The 20,445-nt window shown below is 44.5% G+C and overlaps 1 protein-coding gene across 2 annotated transcripts in view; it reads right to left on the bottom strand.

The window, feature by feature from the left end:
* Positions 1–1,370: 1,370 nt before the first annotated feature.
* Positions 1,371–20,445, bottom strand: part of ADTRP (androgen dependent TFPI regulating protein) — an 85,339-nt gene continuing 66,264 nt past the window's right edge. The window contains exon 7 of one of the 2 annotated variants that reach the window (XM_047860105.1): positions 1,371–1,393. In XM_047860105.1, coding sequence (XP_047716061.1) covers positions 1,386–1,393 — 8 coding nt within the window. In that variant the 3' untranslated portion in view covers positions 1,371–1,385. Of the gene's footprint in view, positions 1,394–17,693; positions 18,529–20,445 lie in introns of those variants that run through there. The other variant, XM_047860104.1, reaches the window with a different exon arrangement.

Below are 20,445 nucleotides of genomic sequence, written 5' to 3'. Positions count from 1 at the left end.
CTCAGTCGGTTAAGTGTGTGACTTCAGCTCAGGTCATGATCTCGTAGTTCGCGAGTCCGAGCCCTGCACCGGGCTCTGTGCTGACAGCTCAGCCTGCTGAGTTGCGGGTTCTGTGCCTCCCCTTCTCTCTACCCTCCCATGCTCACGCTCTGTCTCTGTTTCTCAATAATAAACATTTAAAACTTAAAAAAAAAAATGGTGATGATGGTGATGGTAATGACAATGAGGGGGAGATGCTACCTGTGTATCGTGCTTTTCTGCTTACAGAATAAATTATTATTCAATAAGTGAGATCCTTGGATCCCTATAGTACACAGGTGATGCAGATTTTGTTATGATCATTTTTATTTCTGGTGTCGGAAAATTTGGACCAAAACAGCTTTTTAAAAATAAGTACTGAAACGTAATACTTATTGAAATAATGAATCAAAATCCCTCTTTCAGATTCATTGCAGGCCCTCCAATTTTTAGCTGTGTGACATTAAGCAAATGACTTAACTTCTATAAACCTTAGTCTCCTGGCACTAACTTTCCAGAGTATAAGGCATGAATGTGATGATCATTGTAAATTGTTTTGTATTGTTAGGGCTTAATAAATATTAACTATTTAAAAATAGTCATCATTAGAGGGGCTCCTGGGTGGCTCAGTCGGTTAGGTGACCAACTCTTGACTTCGGCTCAGGTCATGATTTCGGGTCATGATCGTGAGATTGAGCCCCAAGTATTGCGATTCTCTCTCCTTCCCTGTCACTCCCCCACTTGTTCTCTCTCTCTCTCTCTCTCTCTCTCTCTCAGAAAAGAAAAAAAAATCTTAAAAAAAAATAAAAATAAATAGTTATCGTAGAGATTCAAAAGTCCTTGCACCTTTTTCATGGGATTTATTTCACAAAATTGTTACAAGAAATTTTTGAAGATTTTTTTTATTTTGTATTTATTTTGAGAGAGAGACACACACACACAGGATGGGGGGGGAGGGGCAGAGAGAAAGGGAGAGAGAGAGAATCCCAACCGGGCTCTGCGCTGTCAGCACAGACCCCAATCCTGATGTGCTTCAGCTCACAAACTGTGAGATCATGACCCAAGCTGAAATCAAAAGTCGGATGCTCAACTGACTGAGCCACCCAGGTACCCCAAAAGGACTTTTTAATTAGGTGTTCATATCCCTGAAGTGTACCATGGCATAACCAAGACAAGCTGGATTGAAGATATGTTGTCTACTTATGTATTTTGTGTCTCTTGTGCTTTCTCCTCAGTATATGAACTCAAGAAATACATGGTTAATGCCTCCTCTTTCAAGAGCTTACAATCCAATCGGGCAGCCATTTTTGTGGGTAATCCCAGTACAGTGGGGTGAGTGCATGTTGACTCAGCAGTTCCACTGTTAATTATTTTCCTAGGAGAAAAGAGAAGATGGTTCAATATGTAGCCACAAAAGTACTTGCACAGGATTGTTCACGGCAGCTTTATTTACAATGGCTCAAACTGTGATTGACTGAAATGTCTAACAGTAGGATTATGGAAAACCAGATTGTGATAAACCCATACACATTAAAAGCAACAAAAAGGCTGAAATGTGGATGCAAAGACATGGGAACCTCAAGAACATCATGTCCATGCTGAGGGTAAGAAGCTAGACACAAAAGAGTACATCCTATGCAATTGATACGAAATTCTATAATAGATCATGTTAATCTATGGTGAAAGGAATCAAAGTGGTTGCCGGCGGTCGGAGGTGGAACAGGTTTTGACTGGGAAGGGGCATAAGTAAGCTTTCTGGAGTGATGGAAATGTTTTCTATCTTGATGGAGGTGGGTGTGGGATAGGATTCAGAGGTGTATGCGTTTGTCCGAAGTCACCAAATCAAACAGGTAAGATGTGTGCATTTCACTGTATATAAATTCTACCCTAATAACAAAAAGACTCTTAAGTCTTTTATGTTTTTACACTTTTATCAATGGTGTTTTTTAAAATCTTCTTTCCCAAATATTTACTATTAACATATAGCAAGTCAATTACTTTTTGTGTATTGACCTTGTATCATCTATTGGTAAATCCACTAATTCATTCTGGTAGTTGGGCTTTTTTATGTAATTTTCTTCAGGTTCTGCACATGGTAAACCTCCTTCAAGCTTCCATTTCCCTTAACTACCCACTTATGTTTCCCATTTGTGTCTCTCTGTTCTACAGTTGGGATCATTTCTTTGATCTTCTTGTTCTCTGCAGCTTAGTTGATTCTGCTCTCAGACTCCTCCTTTGAGTTTTTAATTTCAATTTTTGTATTTTTCATTTCTGATGTTCCATTTGGTTATTTTTCAAATCTGTTAGGTCACTCTCCCTGCCCCCACCCCAAGTTCCTGTTTACTGTAGGTAGTTTTAATTCTCATTTCTTTAAACATAGCTATTTTATAATTTGCTTCTGATTATTCGGGAAACTTAAGTCTTTCAGGATCTGCTTAGATAGTGAGGTTTCTTTTTTCTGCTGTTTTTTTTTCTCCCACTGTTTATAACTTATTTTCTTGTGGCTAGGCTATCATGACTTTGCACTGCTCGCTATCTATGAGACACGATTTTTGGTGGTTACCGTGGCTTGGGTGAAAGAGCTCTTTTTCAGTTTTGCATTGGCTTCTGCCAGACATGTGTGGACACTATCTCTCTGTTATCAATTCAAATTAAGTCATGGCTTAAAGTTTTCTGCACCACTCTTGGGTTTTTAATTTAGGTTATAATTTCTCAGGGGGCTAGTCTCTGGGTAGAACTACCCAGGGACAGATTGTGTGTGTGTGTGTGTGTGTGTGTGTGTGTGTGTGTGTTTCCCCACTCCTTTGCCCTATCCAACATTATGCCATCTCTATCTTGGGAGGTTTTTTTTTTTTTTTTATGGGGGCAGTGGGGGGGGAGGAGTGGCTTGTTTTACTTCTGATTTATCTTTATCCTGAGGATTCTTCCTTTGGGATTCTAGGTTAACACAAGAGAGGTGTCTAATATTAACTTTTCAACCTGGTGGACACTGAGCTTTGACTTCTTCTTTCTCTGTAAAGTCTTCAAAACAGGTATGTAAGTCCCCCAAATAAGTCTTCAGGGCGAAAGGCTTTTGTTGCTTTTCTTGCCTTTATGGGTTCTTGGAGCCTCTTAGACTTGGTCTGATAATTTCCTGTTGCTATTTTTTTCATGTTTTTAAAGAGATTAGAAAATTATATTTTCCATTGATTTTAGCATGTTGGTTCAAATGGCCTAGCCCTTCATTATTGGAAATAGAGGAAAATAAAATTTTTAATATTTCTAATAGGTCCTTTTTCATAATTTCTAGGTATAAAAATACCTAAATTGGTAAATTTCACTATGTAAAAATTTAAAATTCTGCATAGGAAGAAATAAAGGACATAAAAAGGAAAGAAATCATAAGGACAAAGGAAAACAGAAGTATTTGAAACTCAAAGAAGCTCAAACTCAAGAGAAAGGAGTGATTTTAACATATTTAGAGCTCTATATTATTGTTGACTGATGCATAACAAATTACCCCCAAATTTAGCAGCTTAGGACAACAAACATTTCGTACATTTAGTACCAACAAACATTTTAGAACATTTAGTTTCTGAGGTACAAGAATATGGGAGTAGCTTAGCAGGATGATTGTGGCTCAGAGTCTATCGTAAGATTGCAGTCAAGACTGCGGTCAGCTGGGGCTGCGGTCTCATCTGAAGGCTCAGCTGGGGCTTGAGGGCCCCCTTCTAAGGTCTTTCATGTGAATCTTGGCAGGAAACCTCACATCCTCCCTAGTCACTTGCTGAAGGTGTCAGTTCCTCACCACGTAGACTTCTCCATCAGCAGCTGGCTGACGTTGCAGCTGGTTTTACTCCAGAACAAATGACTCATGAGAAAGAGTCACCAAAAGAGAAGCCAAATGTGTTTTACAGACTAATATTGAAAACGACACACCATTCCTTCTGCCCTACACTGTTGGTCACTGAGACCACCTGGTACAGTGTGGGAGGTACCTATGACTGAATGTGGATGTCAGGGAGTGAAGGTCATCTGGAATGTCTTAGAGGCTGCCCACTATAGGCTCCTGAAGTTCAATACAAAGTAAAAAACCCCAAAGAGAAAAATAAAAGGTACAAAAGTCTGTGCATTAAAAACACATACAAATAATACATATTAAGATACATCTTAAACATGACAAGGGGTTCAACCTCATTCAAGGTAAGAATCATATAAATTAAAACTATAGAGAGATGCTGTGTCTACCCATAAAACTGTATAACCCACTCTACTTTTGAAGATTTGGGGAATCAGGGTCTCATATTTTGTCAGCAAAGGTAGACATTGGTGAAACCTCGAAGAAGAGTAATTTGGCAATAACTATCAAGAGTAAAAATACACATTTCCTTTGATCCAAAAATTCCATTTCTAGAAATTTATCCCAAGTATATTCTGGCACATATGCAAAATGATGTCTGTCTGAAGATCTTTATTGCAGCATTGACTTACAATAGCAAAAGATTGGAAACCATCTGAATTTCCATCTAAAGGGAACTGATTACACAAAGTATGGCAATATACATATAATGGAATTCTATGCATTTCTTAAAAAGGAATGCAGCAGACCTCTTTATACTGATTTAGAATTTTCTCCATGATGTACTGAAAGATGTGAAAGCAAGGTGCAGAAAAGCATGTTGTCACTTGTGAAAAAAACATATATTTATGATTGCACATGAAGGCAATATCTCTGGAAGCATATGCAAGAGACTGGAATTGTAGTTGCCTTTGTAGAGGGGGACTGTGTAGCCAAGGAATAAAGGTATGAAAGAGACTTGCTTTTAATGCATTCATTATTGTATATTTTGAATTTTATAATGTGTGTATTAACCACTCAAAGTAATTTTTAAATATATATATATTTTTATGATTTTTCGAGAGAGAAAGAGAGTGCATGATTTGGGGAGAGAGGCAGAGGCAGAGAGAGAGAGAATCCCAAGCAGGCTCCACACTCCACACGGAGCCCAGTACAGGGCTCGAGCCCACGACCCTGGAATCATGACTCGAGTTAAAATCAAGACACTCAACCGACTGAGCCACTCAGGAGCCCCACATATATATTTTTAAAGTATGTTGTGATAAACTGAAATGATAGTGCCTTAAGCTAAGCTGACATCAATAGAAACAAAGAGAAACAGAATTGGCAGGGCACGGCGGATAACTGTATCGGTGAGTGGGAGAAGGGAAAGTTCAGAATGGTGCTCAGGTTCCTGGTGCAGGACCTGAGCAGATAGAAGACAGAGAACCCAAGAGCATACCTCTTAGAAGAAATTTCTGTAGCTGATAAAATTATCAAGTTTTAGTAAAACAAAACCCACATTTTAAAAAATTCAAGGCTATTCTTTTCTATATTGTACCATAAGCTTCTTGCAATTGGAGATTATACTTTAAATGTCCTTGTATCTCTTACAGAATCTCATATGGTGTTTGACTTGTTATAGATACACAGTAGATATTTGTTAGATGAATGTCTGAAGATGAAATTTGTAAAAATGTGTTTTATCTCTTCAGAAGGTAGATTAAATAATTGCCCAGATATGTGCTGAGGGTGAGCATCAAAGAGATTGAAAATAAAAAATCTTATCATCTCTTTACCCGAGGGTGAAGGGGCACAGGTGGAGAAAAGATGAAGTTCATGCAGAAAGTTGCTTAATTGGAACAAGACACAGAACTTTCAAAACACAAGATAATTAGTTTTCCTATCTCTAATATAAGGGAAAGAGCCCATTTAGCCACCAGAGGGCTCTCATCATTCCATTTAATTGTAGGCCTAGAATTATTCATGAGACAGACAAATGTAGTCAAAGACCCACAGAGACTAGATCCCCTCCCCCACCCCATTAAATTTATACTACCGTTGTAAGCCACGTCATCTTATTACAAGATGAGAGAATTGAAACTCAGCACATGTGCTTTAAAGGCTACATTTCCAAATGTCAAGGATTGTCTTGTGTGAATTTAAAACTGAACTTATCTCTAGGACCCTGTAACATGAGGACTGCTTGGAAGGTTTTCCCATATATGGGATGGCAAGAAGGAGGAAGTTGCAATGCACTGTATGCCCTGATGCAAACCACTCTAAAGTAGCAATGTTTGTGGAAATTTTAGGGCTTGATGAAGACCTGCAGGGTTCCAAAAACTAGGATTACTAGAGTCTACGCATTTACAATCGTGTATTGCTTTCTCCCGCTTTTATTCTGCTGGGTGCTCTGTAATGGTCTCTTATTTGTACTCGAAGTCAGGGAATTTGGGGGACCTTCTTGTTGATTCTGTGAAGGCATTCAGACAATTAGTTAGTGTCCATTCCATTAAAATCTTCTGACCCCGGTGCCCTCATTAGCCGCTTTGTCCTCTGTGACTTAACACTGAATCTACAGGATCACAAATGATAACCTATAAATATCCTCATTGGATTAATAGAGGCTTTGAGTTAAGCGAGCAGAGAAGGACATGGATGTTTATTGGTTTCCAGACACTGGGCTGTATTCTAGGTCCATTACGACATTCCATCCATACATTGCAGTCACTCTAGCACAAGGTAGGTATTGTGCCCTCAATTTATAGATGAGGAAGCCCAGCTGTGAAGGCTGAATGAGTCACCCAAAATGGTAAATGTTGCGGTAATGGGACTAACTGAATTTTGCCTGCCTATCGTGTTTGTGCTCTTTCTGACATTACATTTCCCCCCTAAAATATGAACTCATGCCTTGGGCTTTCTTTATCTCTGCCTACCACCCTCTCCCCGAGCCATTCAGGGATCTTTGGTGGGGACTTCAGGCAGTGGCTCCCGCAGTATCTCCTGGGAGTGTGGTCTAATGGTGGTTACAGCAACAGCACAAGGTCTCTCCCCAGTGTCCCCCCCCCCAACTGTCCATCAACCACAGTGGACATAGGAGACAGCGACGAGACCCCAGAAGGTCTTTTGTAGTAACTGGTTTGGCCATGGCTGCTCTTCCCATTCCAGCTACTGATGACCTTTGACCCTGGGACAGCCTGCCAGGAAACACAGGTAGGGTTAATGGGCCACCAGATCAGTAACTGTGCTCCCTGATGGGAACTTTATGTATTGACCATCTGCACTGAACTTGTATAATAATTAGACTTGCTTCCAGGAGGAAAGCACAGTGGCCCAAAGTCAAGAGGACATATGCTTATGGGTTTGCTCTGATTCCTTCACACCTTCTCACCCAGTTCCCCTGGAAAGCAATGCTATAGGACCAAGATGGTAACGTGAGGTTGGTTGTAAAATCTGTTAACTGTGGAGGACAGTGGCCTTTAGCACCTCAATCAGAAAGCCACTCCAAGACCACAGTCTTGTAGGGTCATTAGCACATGTGAAGAGGTACCAGGCAGACATCTTCCCTGTGCGGTCCAGCCCATCCCCATCTGAGGCAGAGCATTTTGAAACCCCAAGCCCCCTCAGAGTCACGTGTGGAACAGTCTTGCAAGTTCATTTTCCAAGCAACGCTCCAACACTAGGGTTTTCTTGCTGAAATCTGTTCCACTGAATGGGCTTATCCGAGGGAGGGCAGACTGTTGTGTCTTTGATTGGATGATGTAGGATTTTGGGCGATTCTTGAATGAAGGGAAGAAAGACAGACAGAGAGAGAGAGAGAGAGCGTTTGGCAAACGGAAGCTGAGGGCTTATTATAGGCCTATGAGTCACAGGCACTGCAGGCAAATGATCTGGAGAGGGGCGAATGAGTGGGGGTAGGCGTGAAGCAGGGCTGGAAGACAGACCCAGGGAAAGAAAGCCAGGGCAGGGAAGAGGAAAAGTAGAGTGGATTAGTCAGGGTTCTCCAAAGAAACAGAACCAATAAGGTTTAGTGTCTGTGTGCAGATGTGTGTTTACATATATATGTATATGTACATACATACGTGAGGGGGCATTTTAAGTGATGGGCTCATGGAGTCGTAGAGGCTGGCAAGTCCAAAGTCTGCAGGGTCAGCCAGCAGGCTAGAGACCCAAGGGAGAGGCCATGCTGCAGTTCCCGTCCAAAGCCTGACCCCTGGCAGAATTCCCACAAGGGGCCCCCACCGTGTCCTTGCAGTTGGGTTCTTTTGCTTCTAGGGAAGTGTGTTGAGGTCTGAGGTAAGCATGAGGATGCCCAACCACAAAGCCTGCAGAGGCCTTTGAACCATTCTCAGATCCTGGCCCCACACTCTGCCTCAAAGTTACATCCAAAGGAACCAGGCAGACAGTCACGCCACCAGATTTGCCGAGCATTAGGATGGCTGGACTCTAGAAGGCAGCTTGGAAAGAAGGTTCTTCTGGGTGATGTTTAAAACAACCTGAAACTTATTATGTTCAATCAGACTTCAGCTGCCACCATGTCCGAGGAAAATCCAAGGAGAATTCCCATACATCAGTGCTTCCAACTTTGGCTGCACACTGGAGTGACCTAGAGGTGCTTTTAAAATTCCCAATGCCTACGGTGCGCCTGGGTGGCTCAGTCGGTTGGGCGTCCGACTTCGGCTCAGGTCATGATCTCACAGTTCGTGAGTTCGAGCCCCACATCGGGCTCTGCGCTGACAGCTCAGAGCCTGGAGCCTGCTTCAGATTCTGTGTCTCCCTCTCTCTCTGCCCCGTCTCCACTCATGCTCTGTCTCTCTCTGTCTTAAAAATAAAAATAAAACATTAAAAAAAATTTAAATTCCCAATGCCTAATCTATAGCCCAGATGGATTCAAATCTCTGGAGGAGGGATCTGGGCATAAGTATTTTTACAGTTCCCCAGGGATCCCAAGGCTGAATAGTTCTGCTCTACTCCTCCATCAGCCCTTTGTATTTCTGTTCAATGTCCATTTAGCCCATTTTCGTGGCCATTCAAGCTGTGAGGCCCAGGAAAGAGGCTCTTCCACAATAATGAGGTTTTCTTGGGCCTACACCCTTCCCATATTGCTCCAGAAGCCTTAAACTGAACATGTTTAACATTTTGACCTTGAGGACACAGAAAGAAGGGTTAACCATCTAGACATTACGGAGGAAACAGAAGCAAGATTTGGTGGAGATCACACGGCATAAAGGAAAGGGGCCAAGCATCCAAAGCTACCAGACTGGGCTTGGACTCCATTCTTCTTGGGTAATTCCTCCTTGGGAAAACGCACCAACCTCACTGAGCCTCAGTTTCTTTATCCTTAACATTTGGGACAATAATGTCTACTTTCGGGGCTGTGAGGAGGTCTAGAGGTAATAAACAGCAAATGACCATCTGTAGCAGGTTGTAATTGAGACAGATGAGTGAGAAGAATTAAAATCTGGAATTTGAGAGGCTCCTGAGTCACTCAGTTGATAAGCATCCCACTCTTGATCTCGGCTCAGGTCATGATCTCACAGTTTGTGAGTTCAAGTCCCGCATCAGGCTCAGTGCTCTCTCTCCTCTCTCTGCCCCTCCCCCACTTGTGTGTGTGTATGTGTGTGTGTGTGTGTGTTCCCTCTCTCTCTCTCTCTCAAATAAATAAAGTTAATTTTTTTTAAAAAGCTGGAATTTGATATCCAAAGACCTCTGACCCTCAATTCCCTCATTTGCAAAATAGGGATAATGTTCTGGGTCGAATGGCCTTTATGTCCAGCTTGAACCTCAGCATGTAAACTTATTTAGAAATAGCATCTCTGTAGATGCGATTGGTTATTGATCATCTTCAAAATAAGTTAAATGAGAAGCGATCATCTCCCCTAGTCTCATAAATCAAGAGGTATACAAAACAAAGAGGACACAAAGAGATCACAGAGGCCTGGAAACAAATGGACTTGTGTAACTCTGAGTTCCTGCCCTTGTAGATGGGACAGATTTCCTGGCTGACATGGTGTACTAGGAACAAAACTTCCTCTTTTTTCTTCCTCCAACTGAAGAGCCTCATCTGGAAAGCCATTACTTCTCCTGCTTCACCATTATGGGGGGAGAGCCTGGCATCTCCATGGTGCAGGTGGATTTAACTCTGGGGCCCTGTATCTTTCTCCCCGAGGCACTGCCCCTGTAGCCAGGAAGGGTGCACTAGGCGATGGGGCACATCTCTGCAGTGGGGTGGTCTGAATGAGATCCTTCTTGGCTTCGGGGAGCCCTAAAGACAATGACTGGTGTCTTTAAAAGAGAAAGGAGAGGTAGATTTGGACACCGATTTCAGAATCCTGCCATAGTAAGAGACACAGAGACATGCAAGGTAGAATGTCATGTGAAGACGGAGGCAGAGATTGGAGCAGTGCAGCCGCACACCAAAGATTATCAGGGGCCATCGGAAGAAAGGCTTCTTCTCTAGAGCCTTCGGAGGAAGCATGTGCTGCTGCCACCTTGATTTCAGATTGCTAGCCTTCAGCACTGGAAGAGGATAAACTATTGTTTTTAAGCTACCTAGTTTGTGGTCCTTCATTGTGCTAGCCCTGGGAAACTAATAAAGATAATAATGGCTGTACTACTTCTAGACTGTTGCAACTATAAATGAATATATACTGTAAATATAATTATAAATATATTTAAATTATATTATAAATATACTTAAATTTAGCCATGGTAAATGTTAACTGAGGCTATCCAGATATACTGGATAAACACTCTAGCCTGATGTTCACTGGTCCTTGGAGGGTCTTTCAAGGGTGACCCTATGAGAGATGAAGTGACATGACAAATGTCAAGTGGAGAAGGGGGCAAGGTGAGAGGTAGTAAGGCAATCTGTCAAATGCAAGAGCTGCCCATACTGGGCATCTCCACCCACCAGCCAGGGAAAAGGGGCTGGCTGCCCTTAGATTTCAGGCACATGACCACAACCTCCTTGTAACACAGACACAAGCACACTCAGTCACGAATAGCTTAGAGCCTTGCTGGCTCTCATCCTCGGAGACCTTCCACCCTCATCCCAGAGTTGTACTTCCAATCTCTTTCCCAATAAGGAACCACAGGACCAAGATTTACGTGCATGTGACATTTTCATTAAACCCCTCAGGATGTGCAGCAATCTTTCTTTATCGTCGCTGTAAGTTATCCCAGGGCTCAACATGGCTCCCAGGTGGGCCCAACAGAGTTCATCTGTGAGTTGGAAGGACATTTGCAACAGGTCTTTTCTTCCCCATGGTGGGAGGTTTAGCCAGAAATCACCACTGTTGAGCAGGGAGACCATGACTGAATTGGCTGCAGACATATCTCTTGGCCTCTTCGTCTCTGTTTGGTGATAGGTGAGGGCACCAAAAGGTCAAAATGGCCAGACTAGAGTCTAGCAGAGGAAAATACAGGCAATGCCAAAGCCATCTATTTTATAAAAAAAAAAAGAATTTTACTTAACCACATGACTTTACAAATTGGCAAAGATGAGAGAATGCGTGCATATAAAATGGCAATGTGAGTGCATTTTAGAAGATACTTAAGGAAAATTTTCCAATGGAACAAAACACAACTAGATTGGGAGTTTTCATCATCACATATCAGATTCCTGCCAAGGTAAAAGTCATACGGTATTTGTTTTCTTAACTCAACTTCATCTAACTTCATAATTTGAATCTTAATAAAATTAAGTGTTGAGTGAAAACAAATCCCCACAGTGTCACCAAATGTATCAGCTCAGGTCAGACTTAAGCCTCAGCGGAAGGTTTTGTAAGCTCTTGTAGTGGAAATGTTTTTTCTCTTCTTCCTGTCTGCATCTCAGAGGGGCTGAGTCTAGCAGAGCAGCTGTTAACACAGCGAGCGGGAGAAGCAAGGCTCACTTCTATATTCCCACAGACACTACAGGCAGAAAGGCTGCAAACCCCTAACCCCAATGCGAGTGGCCCGAGCAGTGAGCACCTCGTCCCTGTCCTCAGACCATGCGTGCATATGACCCAGGCACAGTAGGCACTTGTTCAATGAATGAATGAATCCTACTGAACGGTGGAGTGCTATGTCGTTCGTTGCAACCTTATTGCTGGATCAAGAAGTCAGTTTAATGAGGGGACACCTGCATAGCTCAGCTGATTGAGCATCCAACTCTTGATTTCAACTCAGGTCATGATCTCACGGTGGCTGGGTTCGAGCCCCCTGTCGGGCTCTCTGCTGACAGCTCAGAGCCTGAAGCCTGCTTCCGATTCTGTGTATCTCTCTCTCTCTCTCTGCCCCTTCCCACCTCTCTCTCTCTCTCTCAAGAATAAATGATAAAAATTATTTTAATTAAAAAAATAAATAAACATTTAAAAAAGAAATCAATTTTAATGGTCACAATTTCAGGCAATATTTCAGGTAATAGAATAGAAAATAATAGGATAGAGAATGGTCTGTCACACCTGTTAAAAGTGTGTTTATGTGTTTCTACGGAGTCGTGATGTAAAATGTATTTCTGAGGTATCAGTCGGGAAAGACTAAAAGCCTTTGGTGAAGTGGAAACTGTGGGGGCCTTGAGTTGGATGGATCTGGGTTTAAATTCCCACACCACCTTGACTGAACTGAACATGTTATTTAAATCTGAGTGCATCGTAGCGTGTGATGCACCGTACTCTGTGTATGGGCGGGTACAGTGATGAATAAGTCATGCCCCTTGCCCTCAACGCCACTCAGTATACCTTTAATAGGTGTCAGTCTATCTTGAACACTTCAGGAGGTCTGGGACTGGTTGCGAAGATGTTTGGGTAAGAAGGAATCTTGGGGAAGTTCAACCAGGCTGAAGCTCTTCAAGGGCCAATGGAATCCAATTTTTTTTTTCTTTGCTCTGCCTCCTCTCTTTTTAAGAATGGTGACAATCCAGCACTAACTTCTCTCTCTAGCTATAAAGCAAATTTAAATTCCGGTAGTGCCAGCCAGACAATCAAGACTAGAAACGTCGAGAATGGCGAGTCACAGCTGTGCCTCCTCTTTCCACTCCTCCAAAGGCTTGTAGAGTTTTGTTGACCCGTCAGTGGCCAAGATCATTGTGTAGCTCTATCTTGGGGCACACTAACCAAAGATTAGCTCCTGCAGAGTGGGATGGAGAGCCAGGAACCCACCCCCAGGCATCTCTTGGCAACTCACATGGTAAACCATTGTGAACTAGGCAAGTTTGTTCTTGGAGTCTGCAGCTGACCCTTTCTGAACCTATTCCTTTCTTCCAATATCCTCATTTCCATTCTGCTAAGCATACCTTTTCCCATATGAACACTTTCTTTCAGACGGCCAAATATCTCTCACTGATCATTGAACATGAATGAGAGCAAGTCCATGGGTCCCCTCTCTCAGTTATGTGTTAAAGGTGTCTCTCCATGTCCAGTGGAATACTTTACCCAGGCGAAGGGTTGCTTTGTATATTAGTGAGATATTTGGAGTGGCAGAAAGACCGGAGACCTTTTCCATGGTCCCGAAGAGTCATACCCTGGGAGTGGCTGAAGAAGTGTCAGTTAAGACAAAGAGTCAGACTAGACCAAGACTCAATGATAGGAGCGATCATCTGTGAGAAAGGGGTGAGAAGGAAAGGAAGATAAATGCTGAGGTAAACACGATTTGTCTTCAGTGGTCCCCTTTCTTAGGGATAAGTCTCCCTGATTTGGATCAGTGCCATGTAGGTGCTCCTTGGGGCAATCAGGGCTATCCAGTCATTCGATCTGGAGCCCCATCTGTGTGCAATCTTTATTCCCCAAGCCATTCCTTGTCTGATTTTCCCCTTTATCAAATAAAAATTATGCTTGATATTTTGATTACAGAATATGCTGCATCCTGTAATGTGCTTTCTACTTCCGGGTCCCATGAAACTATCACCTGACCATCACTGTTAACAGGATTCTTGGATCGAACATGGAGAGAGTATCTTAAATGAAACAGCAGCTCTCATGTTAACAGTCTCAGCTTCTGGCAGAAGGGGGAGACCCCTGGTGACGATGCCCATATGATTATGAGGCTGTAACCAACCCTCAAGTCAATCCTCTGTACATATTTCCAGTACTTTCTCAGGGCACAGAGCGAGGCCTTGTGAGGGATGCAGACAACCCTACATGGCTCAAGTTCTCCATGAGCTTGGAGTCAAGTGGGATGGAGAATCTTGGATGCCGCCACCACTTAAATAGTCTTATTCACTCATGGTAGGTATTATCGTGTGACTTGAAAGAACCAGGACTCAGAAATGTAAACTATTTCCTCCAGATTGCAAATACATGGTGCGGGGTGGAGTCTGCCGGGTTCCGAAGCTCACCTTCTTTCCAGCATCCCAACCGCCATGGGGACAGAAGCCAAGAGGCTGGATGGAGAAGAGAGATGTCGTACTGGGTGGGACTGGTACGTCCCACTCTAGGGTGCAGAGAAGGGAATGAGCCTTGTGTCTTGGGGAACTCCAGGGAGCTTTTTAGGAGACTGGGCACTGGCTCCCACCAAAGCCGGAAGCCACAAAGGACAACTGGCTTATACGATGATAGCTGGGTGGAGAGAGGTCTTTCCAGGTAGGGAGACCAGTTGAAGGAAAGGCTTGGAAATAGGAATAAAATCACGCTGGAGGCCCAAACAGGGGGCCCTGATGATTCCTTGTGGGACACTTGGTCTTTCACCTCCTCTTAATTCAGCCGAGGGACGGAGGGGCCCCAGTCTCAGGGACAGGAGCTCCGCAAACCTGGCCTTGCCCACAGTCTTATCTGGAGCTGCTGCCTCAAGAGGAGGAGGATGAGGGTCTCCAAGGTGAGGGGCTTTTGCTCAGAAGGCCCTGATGACGCAGGTTGCCCGTTTGGGGGGGGGGGGCGGGGAGGAAGGCTGAAGGAGCCAGGTGCTGCTATATTTGCTATTTGGAATCCTGGCCAGTTTCAATTTACATAACACAACTTAATCCGCAGAAACCGGAGCCCAGGAGGCAGGTTCTTTCTCTCTCTCTCTCTCTCTTTTTTTCTCCGAGACACGGAAACCTTTATTTTCTCCCTACACCACAAACCGGTGCTGTTAAATAATATTGGATAATTGCACCTGTCGTACTCCCCATATTGTGCTGAGGAAAAATAATTGCCGGTTTTCTGCTTTGCAGTTGAGCTGTGACTTCGTCATTTGACTCGGAGCATGTCATTTTCTCCCATTTTAGACTGTGTACAGGCAAACTGTGTGAAAGGACTCACAGATAGCAGTCCTGCGTGTGTGAGTGGGCGCAGGCCTCATTCAGCAATGATTTCTAATTTATACAGCATTGAGAATCCACAGCTATAAATAAACAGTTCTGACTGGCTTTGCTGCCTACTCAAATGCTTTATTAAAAAAAAAAGAAGAAGAAGAAGAAAAGAAAGAAAGAAAGAACGAAAGAAAGAAAGAAAGAAAGAAAGAAAGAAAAAAAAGAAAAAGAGCCACCAACGCCATGAGAAGGGAAGACAATGTCTGGGTACGGATTCTGGTCTCTGCCACCCGGGCCCCGGAGGGAGAGGCCCAGGCTTGGGACGGGTGGCTTCAGCGCTCAGCCTGGAGGCCTTCTGGAAGCCCCGCCTCCCCGCTCCTCCCTCAGCCCCCTGGGCTCCCCACGTGCAGGCGCCACGTGTTCGGGGATTACAGTAGATGAAACTGACTTCCTGTTATGACAAGCACTGCAAGCGAGTAGGTGCGGGGGAGCTGAAAATAGCTTGAGAAATGGATGACCCATTTGAGGGGAGGATGGGGTTAATGGATCGTTTAGGCAAACAGGAGAAGTCTTCGCCTCGAACTGAAAACGGGGGTCGTGCGTAAGGTAGCCACTCCAGAACGTATGGCCGGGTCATGAGGCACCAGAGTTGCTCTTCCCTCTGCCGCCGGGGATGACAGTTGCCACCGAGTTGGGGGCCCCTGACCATCACCTTCTTCGGTCCAGCCCTGCTGACGTACTAATACATTTTTGCTTTTTTTTTTTTTTTTTTTAAGTGAAAGCTTTCAGATGGCCAGTTACTGCTTTGCCGTGTGACCAAGAGATGGGAAGGTGGGTTCGGGAAGCAACCGCCCCTGTGGCCCTGGCCCAGTCGCTTCCTTCCTCCGGGGCCAGCGGAGCCCTCCAGGCCAGCTCCTCCAGCCTTACGAGGCCCACGTGGTTACGCGTGTCTCGTCCCAGCTCTGCCTTCGGTGGCCGGTTGGTGGCTTGGAAAAGGCTGTGGTGGAGTGTTTACGCCGTGGAGTGGGCAAAACACTATAAATCAGGGCCTTACACTTTCTTTTCCCTGGAGAGTTGACTTTTTTTTTTTTTTTTTTTAGGTTTTCTTTTAAAGCTTATTCATTTCGAAGGAGAGAGGACGCGGTCACGTGTGCATGTGCGTGTGCGTGCTCAAGTAGGGGAGGGACAGAGAGAGAGAGAGAGAGAGAAAGAGAATTCCAAGCAGGCTCCCCACCGTCAGCTCAGAAGCCCTACACGGGGCTCGATCACACGAACCGTGAGATCACGACCTGGGCCAAAATCAAGAGTCCTTCGCTCAACCGACTTAGCCATCCAGCCCCCCCCCCCCGCCCCCCCGAAAGTTAATTTTTAAACATTCACGGAGCACACCAATATCAGAAACTCCGTTTGTTCATCTGGAAAATGAGAACCGAATATATTTTGTACCTATATTTTTGTGCGGGTAAAACGAGACCACGGGGCTGAGTGCAGCTTGTAAATTACATGCCCCTGTACAAATATTATCACCGATTCTCTCACTGGTGGGTGTTGTTTTCTAACCACGCAGGGCCTGGCGTAGCCTTACGCAGGCAGCAAACCCTGCGGACCTCCTAATGCTTATTCAGTGCTCATCGCAGGTGTTCTGCCGATTTTCCCTTTACCGCGGCACCCTGGAGCCACCTAAGGGCTGATGTGCGTGCCCAACCGGAGGTGGTTCTGAGGGATTTCTGGTGTTGGAATGGCTGCTGCACTTTGGTCAGTCATGCAGAAATCAAGGTTTCATTTGGTTCCAGGGACAGCGAGGCCGCAGAGAGAGTTCTGCGGGCTCTTTCCGGCCAACAGCTCACAATGGCTCTGAGAAGTATGCAGCCCGAGTCACTTTCGGGGTGTGGAAAATGTGGGTGATCCCCTGCGGGTTTCCCATTTGGGGAATTTCCGCCTTGACAACTGCCTCGGGGCTCCTGCGGAGACCAGGTGCTTGGAGCAGTCAGGCAGCAGCAGGTATAGGAAAGGAGGCAGTCGGTGTTCTCAGCTCAGCCCAAAAAGACTGGAGGCTCATATCTATATATTAGTGGATCAAGGATTAGGAAGACAGCAGGTTTCTCGGTGCCTGCCCTAGGCTTCCTGTGGGCCACCCGCCCTGCTGTGTCAGTTGGCGGCCTTCTCTGACACTTCAAGACTTCTTGGTCTTTCTGAGGTTTTCTGGTGTTGGGATAGATACGGCACGGTGGCCGGTCAAATGGCAATCAAGGCTTACTGTGATTCCAGGAACAGTTTTTACCAAATTTTACCGATTGTTGCCAAATTTCTCCTGTACGGCGTTAGGTTAGGAAGCCCAAGCACAGTCTACTCTGGGGCCCACACCCAACCCACCGGGACCTGGTGACACGCTGCCAGACTCCAACATGTTGCCCCACATGTAAACCCTTGTTACCCATGTTCTTTACAAAATGAAGGCCCAGTAAATAAAGACCCTGTAAAGAAAGACCCACAAAAACCCCCTAGGAAGATCAAAGTAGGGTTCACGGATGTGCGTTGTTAGTCACCTGGCAGTCAGCTTTGTTAAACCATAAGAGCTCACTCAGCGAGGTGTTTTGTACCAATGCGTTCTCGGGGCTCCCCAGGGCCATGTCACTTCCCGTCACTTGCTCCCCAAGTAAGAGGTACATTTATTTGATGAAGTAATCCACATTTGAATGGAAGAGATGTTGATGACATTGCTATGTCCCGTCTTTGGACCTGCCCCAGATGCTCGCTCCCAAGATGGACAGATGTCCCCATATTTTTTTTTTTTACAACTTAACTGTCTCATTGCACCAGTTTGCTATCCTGTGAGGCGGACAGACAACTTCGGCAGCACCCGTCTCCCTAAATTTATGTCTAGACTGTGGAAAACAAAATAGATGAGCAATCCGTGAAAATGACTAGTTTACGAAAATACTTGCTTTTAGGAAAGTTGGGCTTATTAAAAATGGCACTGGCCTGAGAATTAGAAGATCGGGGGGACAAATGCTATTGTCTTTGGCCCTCATGCAGGTTACTTTTTATCTAGGTCCTCAGCACCCTCCTCTCCAAAGTGAAGAGTTTTGACGACCCTAAGTTGCTTTCTCTCTCCTAGGCATTCTCTAACGCCAAGTTTATGCAAATCTCCTTGGCCTTTGGCCAGATTTTGACTGCAGAGGCCAGAAGAAGGGAACGAATTCTGAGACAGCAGTTGTTTTTGAACAACTGTCCAGTAAAACCTTTCAAAAAACGAAGAGTCCCCAAATTAAGCTACCTTCAGAAACCCTCCTATTAAATTTAATATCATCCTCTGTCCTTTCTGCCTTCCTATCTGACTCGATCACCTCCCCGCCAACCAGAAAGAGAAGAAAAGAAAAAAAAAGAAAAAAGAAAAGAGAAGTATCTCATGTTTTCTTCCTCTTTTGTTCTTAAAAAATGGCCTGTGATCACTTCCTCTTCTTCCTTGGCTGGATCACGTCACCTGCACAATGAAGAACAGAGAGAGAGAGAGAGAGAGAGAGAGATCAGACTTCAGGGTTTCCCTAATGGGTATTCTTGTGTGAATAGACATTCACTGTGCCTTGGGCCAGTGGAAGATCAAGGGCAATTATCCCAAGGCAAGTAGATGCACTTTACGAAGTTCTGAAAATCTACCACCTCTCCAGAGAGGGCAAGAAGTGACTCTGTTGTCCCCACTTGGTGCTTGGCTCACAGCTAGCCTGTTGACCAATGGTTCCATTTGCCTTCAAGGCTTCTGCACGTCTAATGTGCACCGACTGATGTCGCTTTTGGTCAAGTCTTTACAGGCGGCACACCACCCATCGACTAACTCGGAGATTGTTGCAAACGGAGATGAAGAGACATCAAATGAGAGGAGAAATAGAAGAGTGGCTATTCACCTATTTACGGTTCATTCCGCAACCTCTCATCGAATCACCTTATCAGAACGGAAAAGTACTGGCATATTAGATTCTAGTAAGCTCTTGAGAGGGGCATTCTTCCACTGAAATTATAGCATTAGAGTTCTAGAATCACTTCCATTCAGCCAGGTTGGTACCTCCGTCTTTATTGATCATACATCTTCACACAAGCTCTGAAATGTCTAACACCTCACGAATGCATTATCCTTCCCACCTGTTGCCAAATGTTAACAATCCTACTTCGAAAACTTTTCTCAAGTCAGCCTCTCCTTGCCCATTCCAGAGCCCTGTTAGTTCTGGCTTTGTGCCACAGCGACCTCATGCCCCTAGTTTCATGCTTCACCCTTCAGATTCTGCCCCCTCCATCAATTATATCCTTAAATATCTTCTACTAATTTTATTTTGCTAGAAGTCCCCTTCTCGGGGGCTGTAGTGACTGATGACCTGAAATCCCCCTTATCACACTGATTTTCTAGGACAGCAGACTCCTAATCACACAGCCTTTGGGGCCATCCTGCATTCATGTCTCTCAACACTTAAGGACCGTCCTCTCTCTTATTCTTCTACTCATCAATCCAGACACCCTCAGTCACTCCAGAGAAGCCTTCCTAATGTACCCAGCTTTACAGGCTTCATGTCATTTTCATTTATGATCTCACTTATTTTTCATTTTCCATGTAGATTCTCTCCTCCCCAGGTCCCTGACTACAAACAAAGGACCTCCTCTTTTCTGAAGCATACCCATTTTGTCTGTAATGAATCCTTTTTCAGCGAAATGACACATTAATTCCTCCCTGTTCAAGATCTTGGGCAACATAAGCTTCTCACCTTTGTCCCCCCCGCCTCCCCGCAGTCCCTTTGAAGGTTCCTAAAACTCTCTTTATCCATGCTGTTTACCAACCCCCCAGCCCCTCAAGTGTAACTGTAACCATAACCATACTTCTGCAACCCCAGTTGCCAATGATTGGAGAGTCCTTCTCCATTTAAGAAACACGACAGAAACTGAAGACTTCGAAAGAGCCCGGGAGCGGAAGTGGTGGCAGGAAGTTCCTTTGTGGGAGGAGCGCAAGTGTCTCTTTCTCCTGGATCAGAATTTCCCACGTCTAACACTAAACAGCTAGACGGAGCACTGAGACATTTCCACACACCCACAAACACATTAGAGAAGGCATCGAGTATGTCTCTGTGTGGACTTCCAACAATCATTTCTTCTGTAGTGACCTCCGTGGTGTGAACATCACAGAAACCATATTTTTCTTTTTGTTTCTGGCAGGTAGGGGTGGGTCCTCAGTCCTGAATGCTCACGGAACTGAGGGGTCTCTAGGCTTTGAATGCTCAGAATTGGTCTCTGACCACGATTCCACAGCACATGGCTGGAGATAAAGGAACCGTTGACTTAGTAACGGATAGCATTACCTTACGCAAAGTTCACAACAAGGACTCCAAATTCTGACCGGGAAACCGTGTTTGTTATCGCT

The sequence above is a fragment of the Prionailurus viverrinus genome, chromosome B2, assembly GCF_022837055.1.
Source record: "Prionailurus viverrinus isolate Anna chromosome B2, UM_Priviv_1.0, whole genome shotgun sequence".
In the NCBI taxonomy this organism is placed as follows: domain Eukaryota; kingdom Metazoa; phylum Chordata; class Mammalia; order Carnivora; family Felidae; genus Prionailurus; species Prionailurus viverrinus.
The sequence above is the reverse complement of the archived record's forward strand: the minus strand, read 5'-3'. Positions and strand labels throughout refer to the sequence as shown.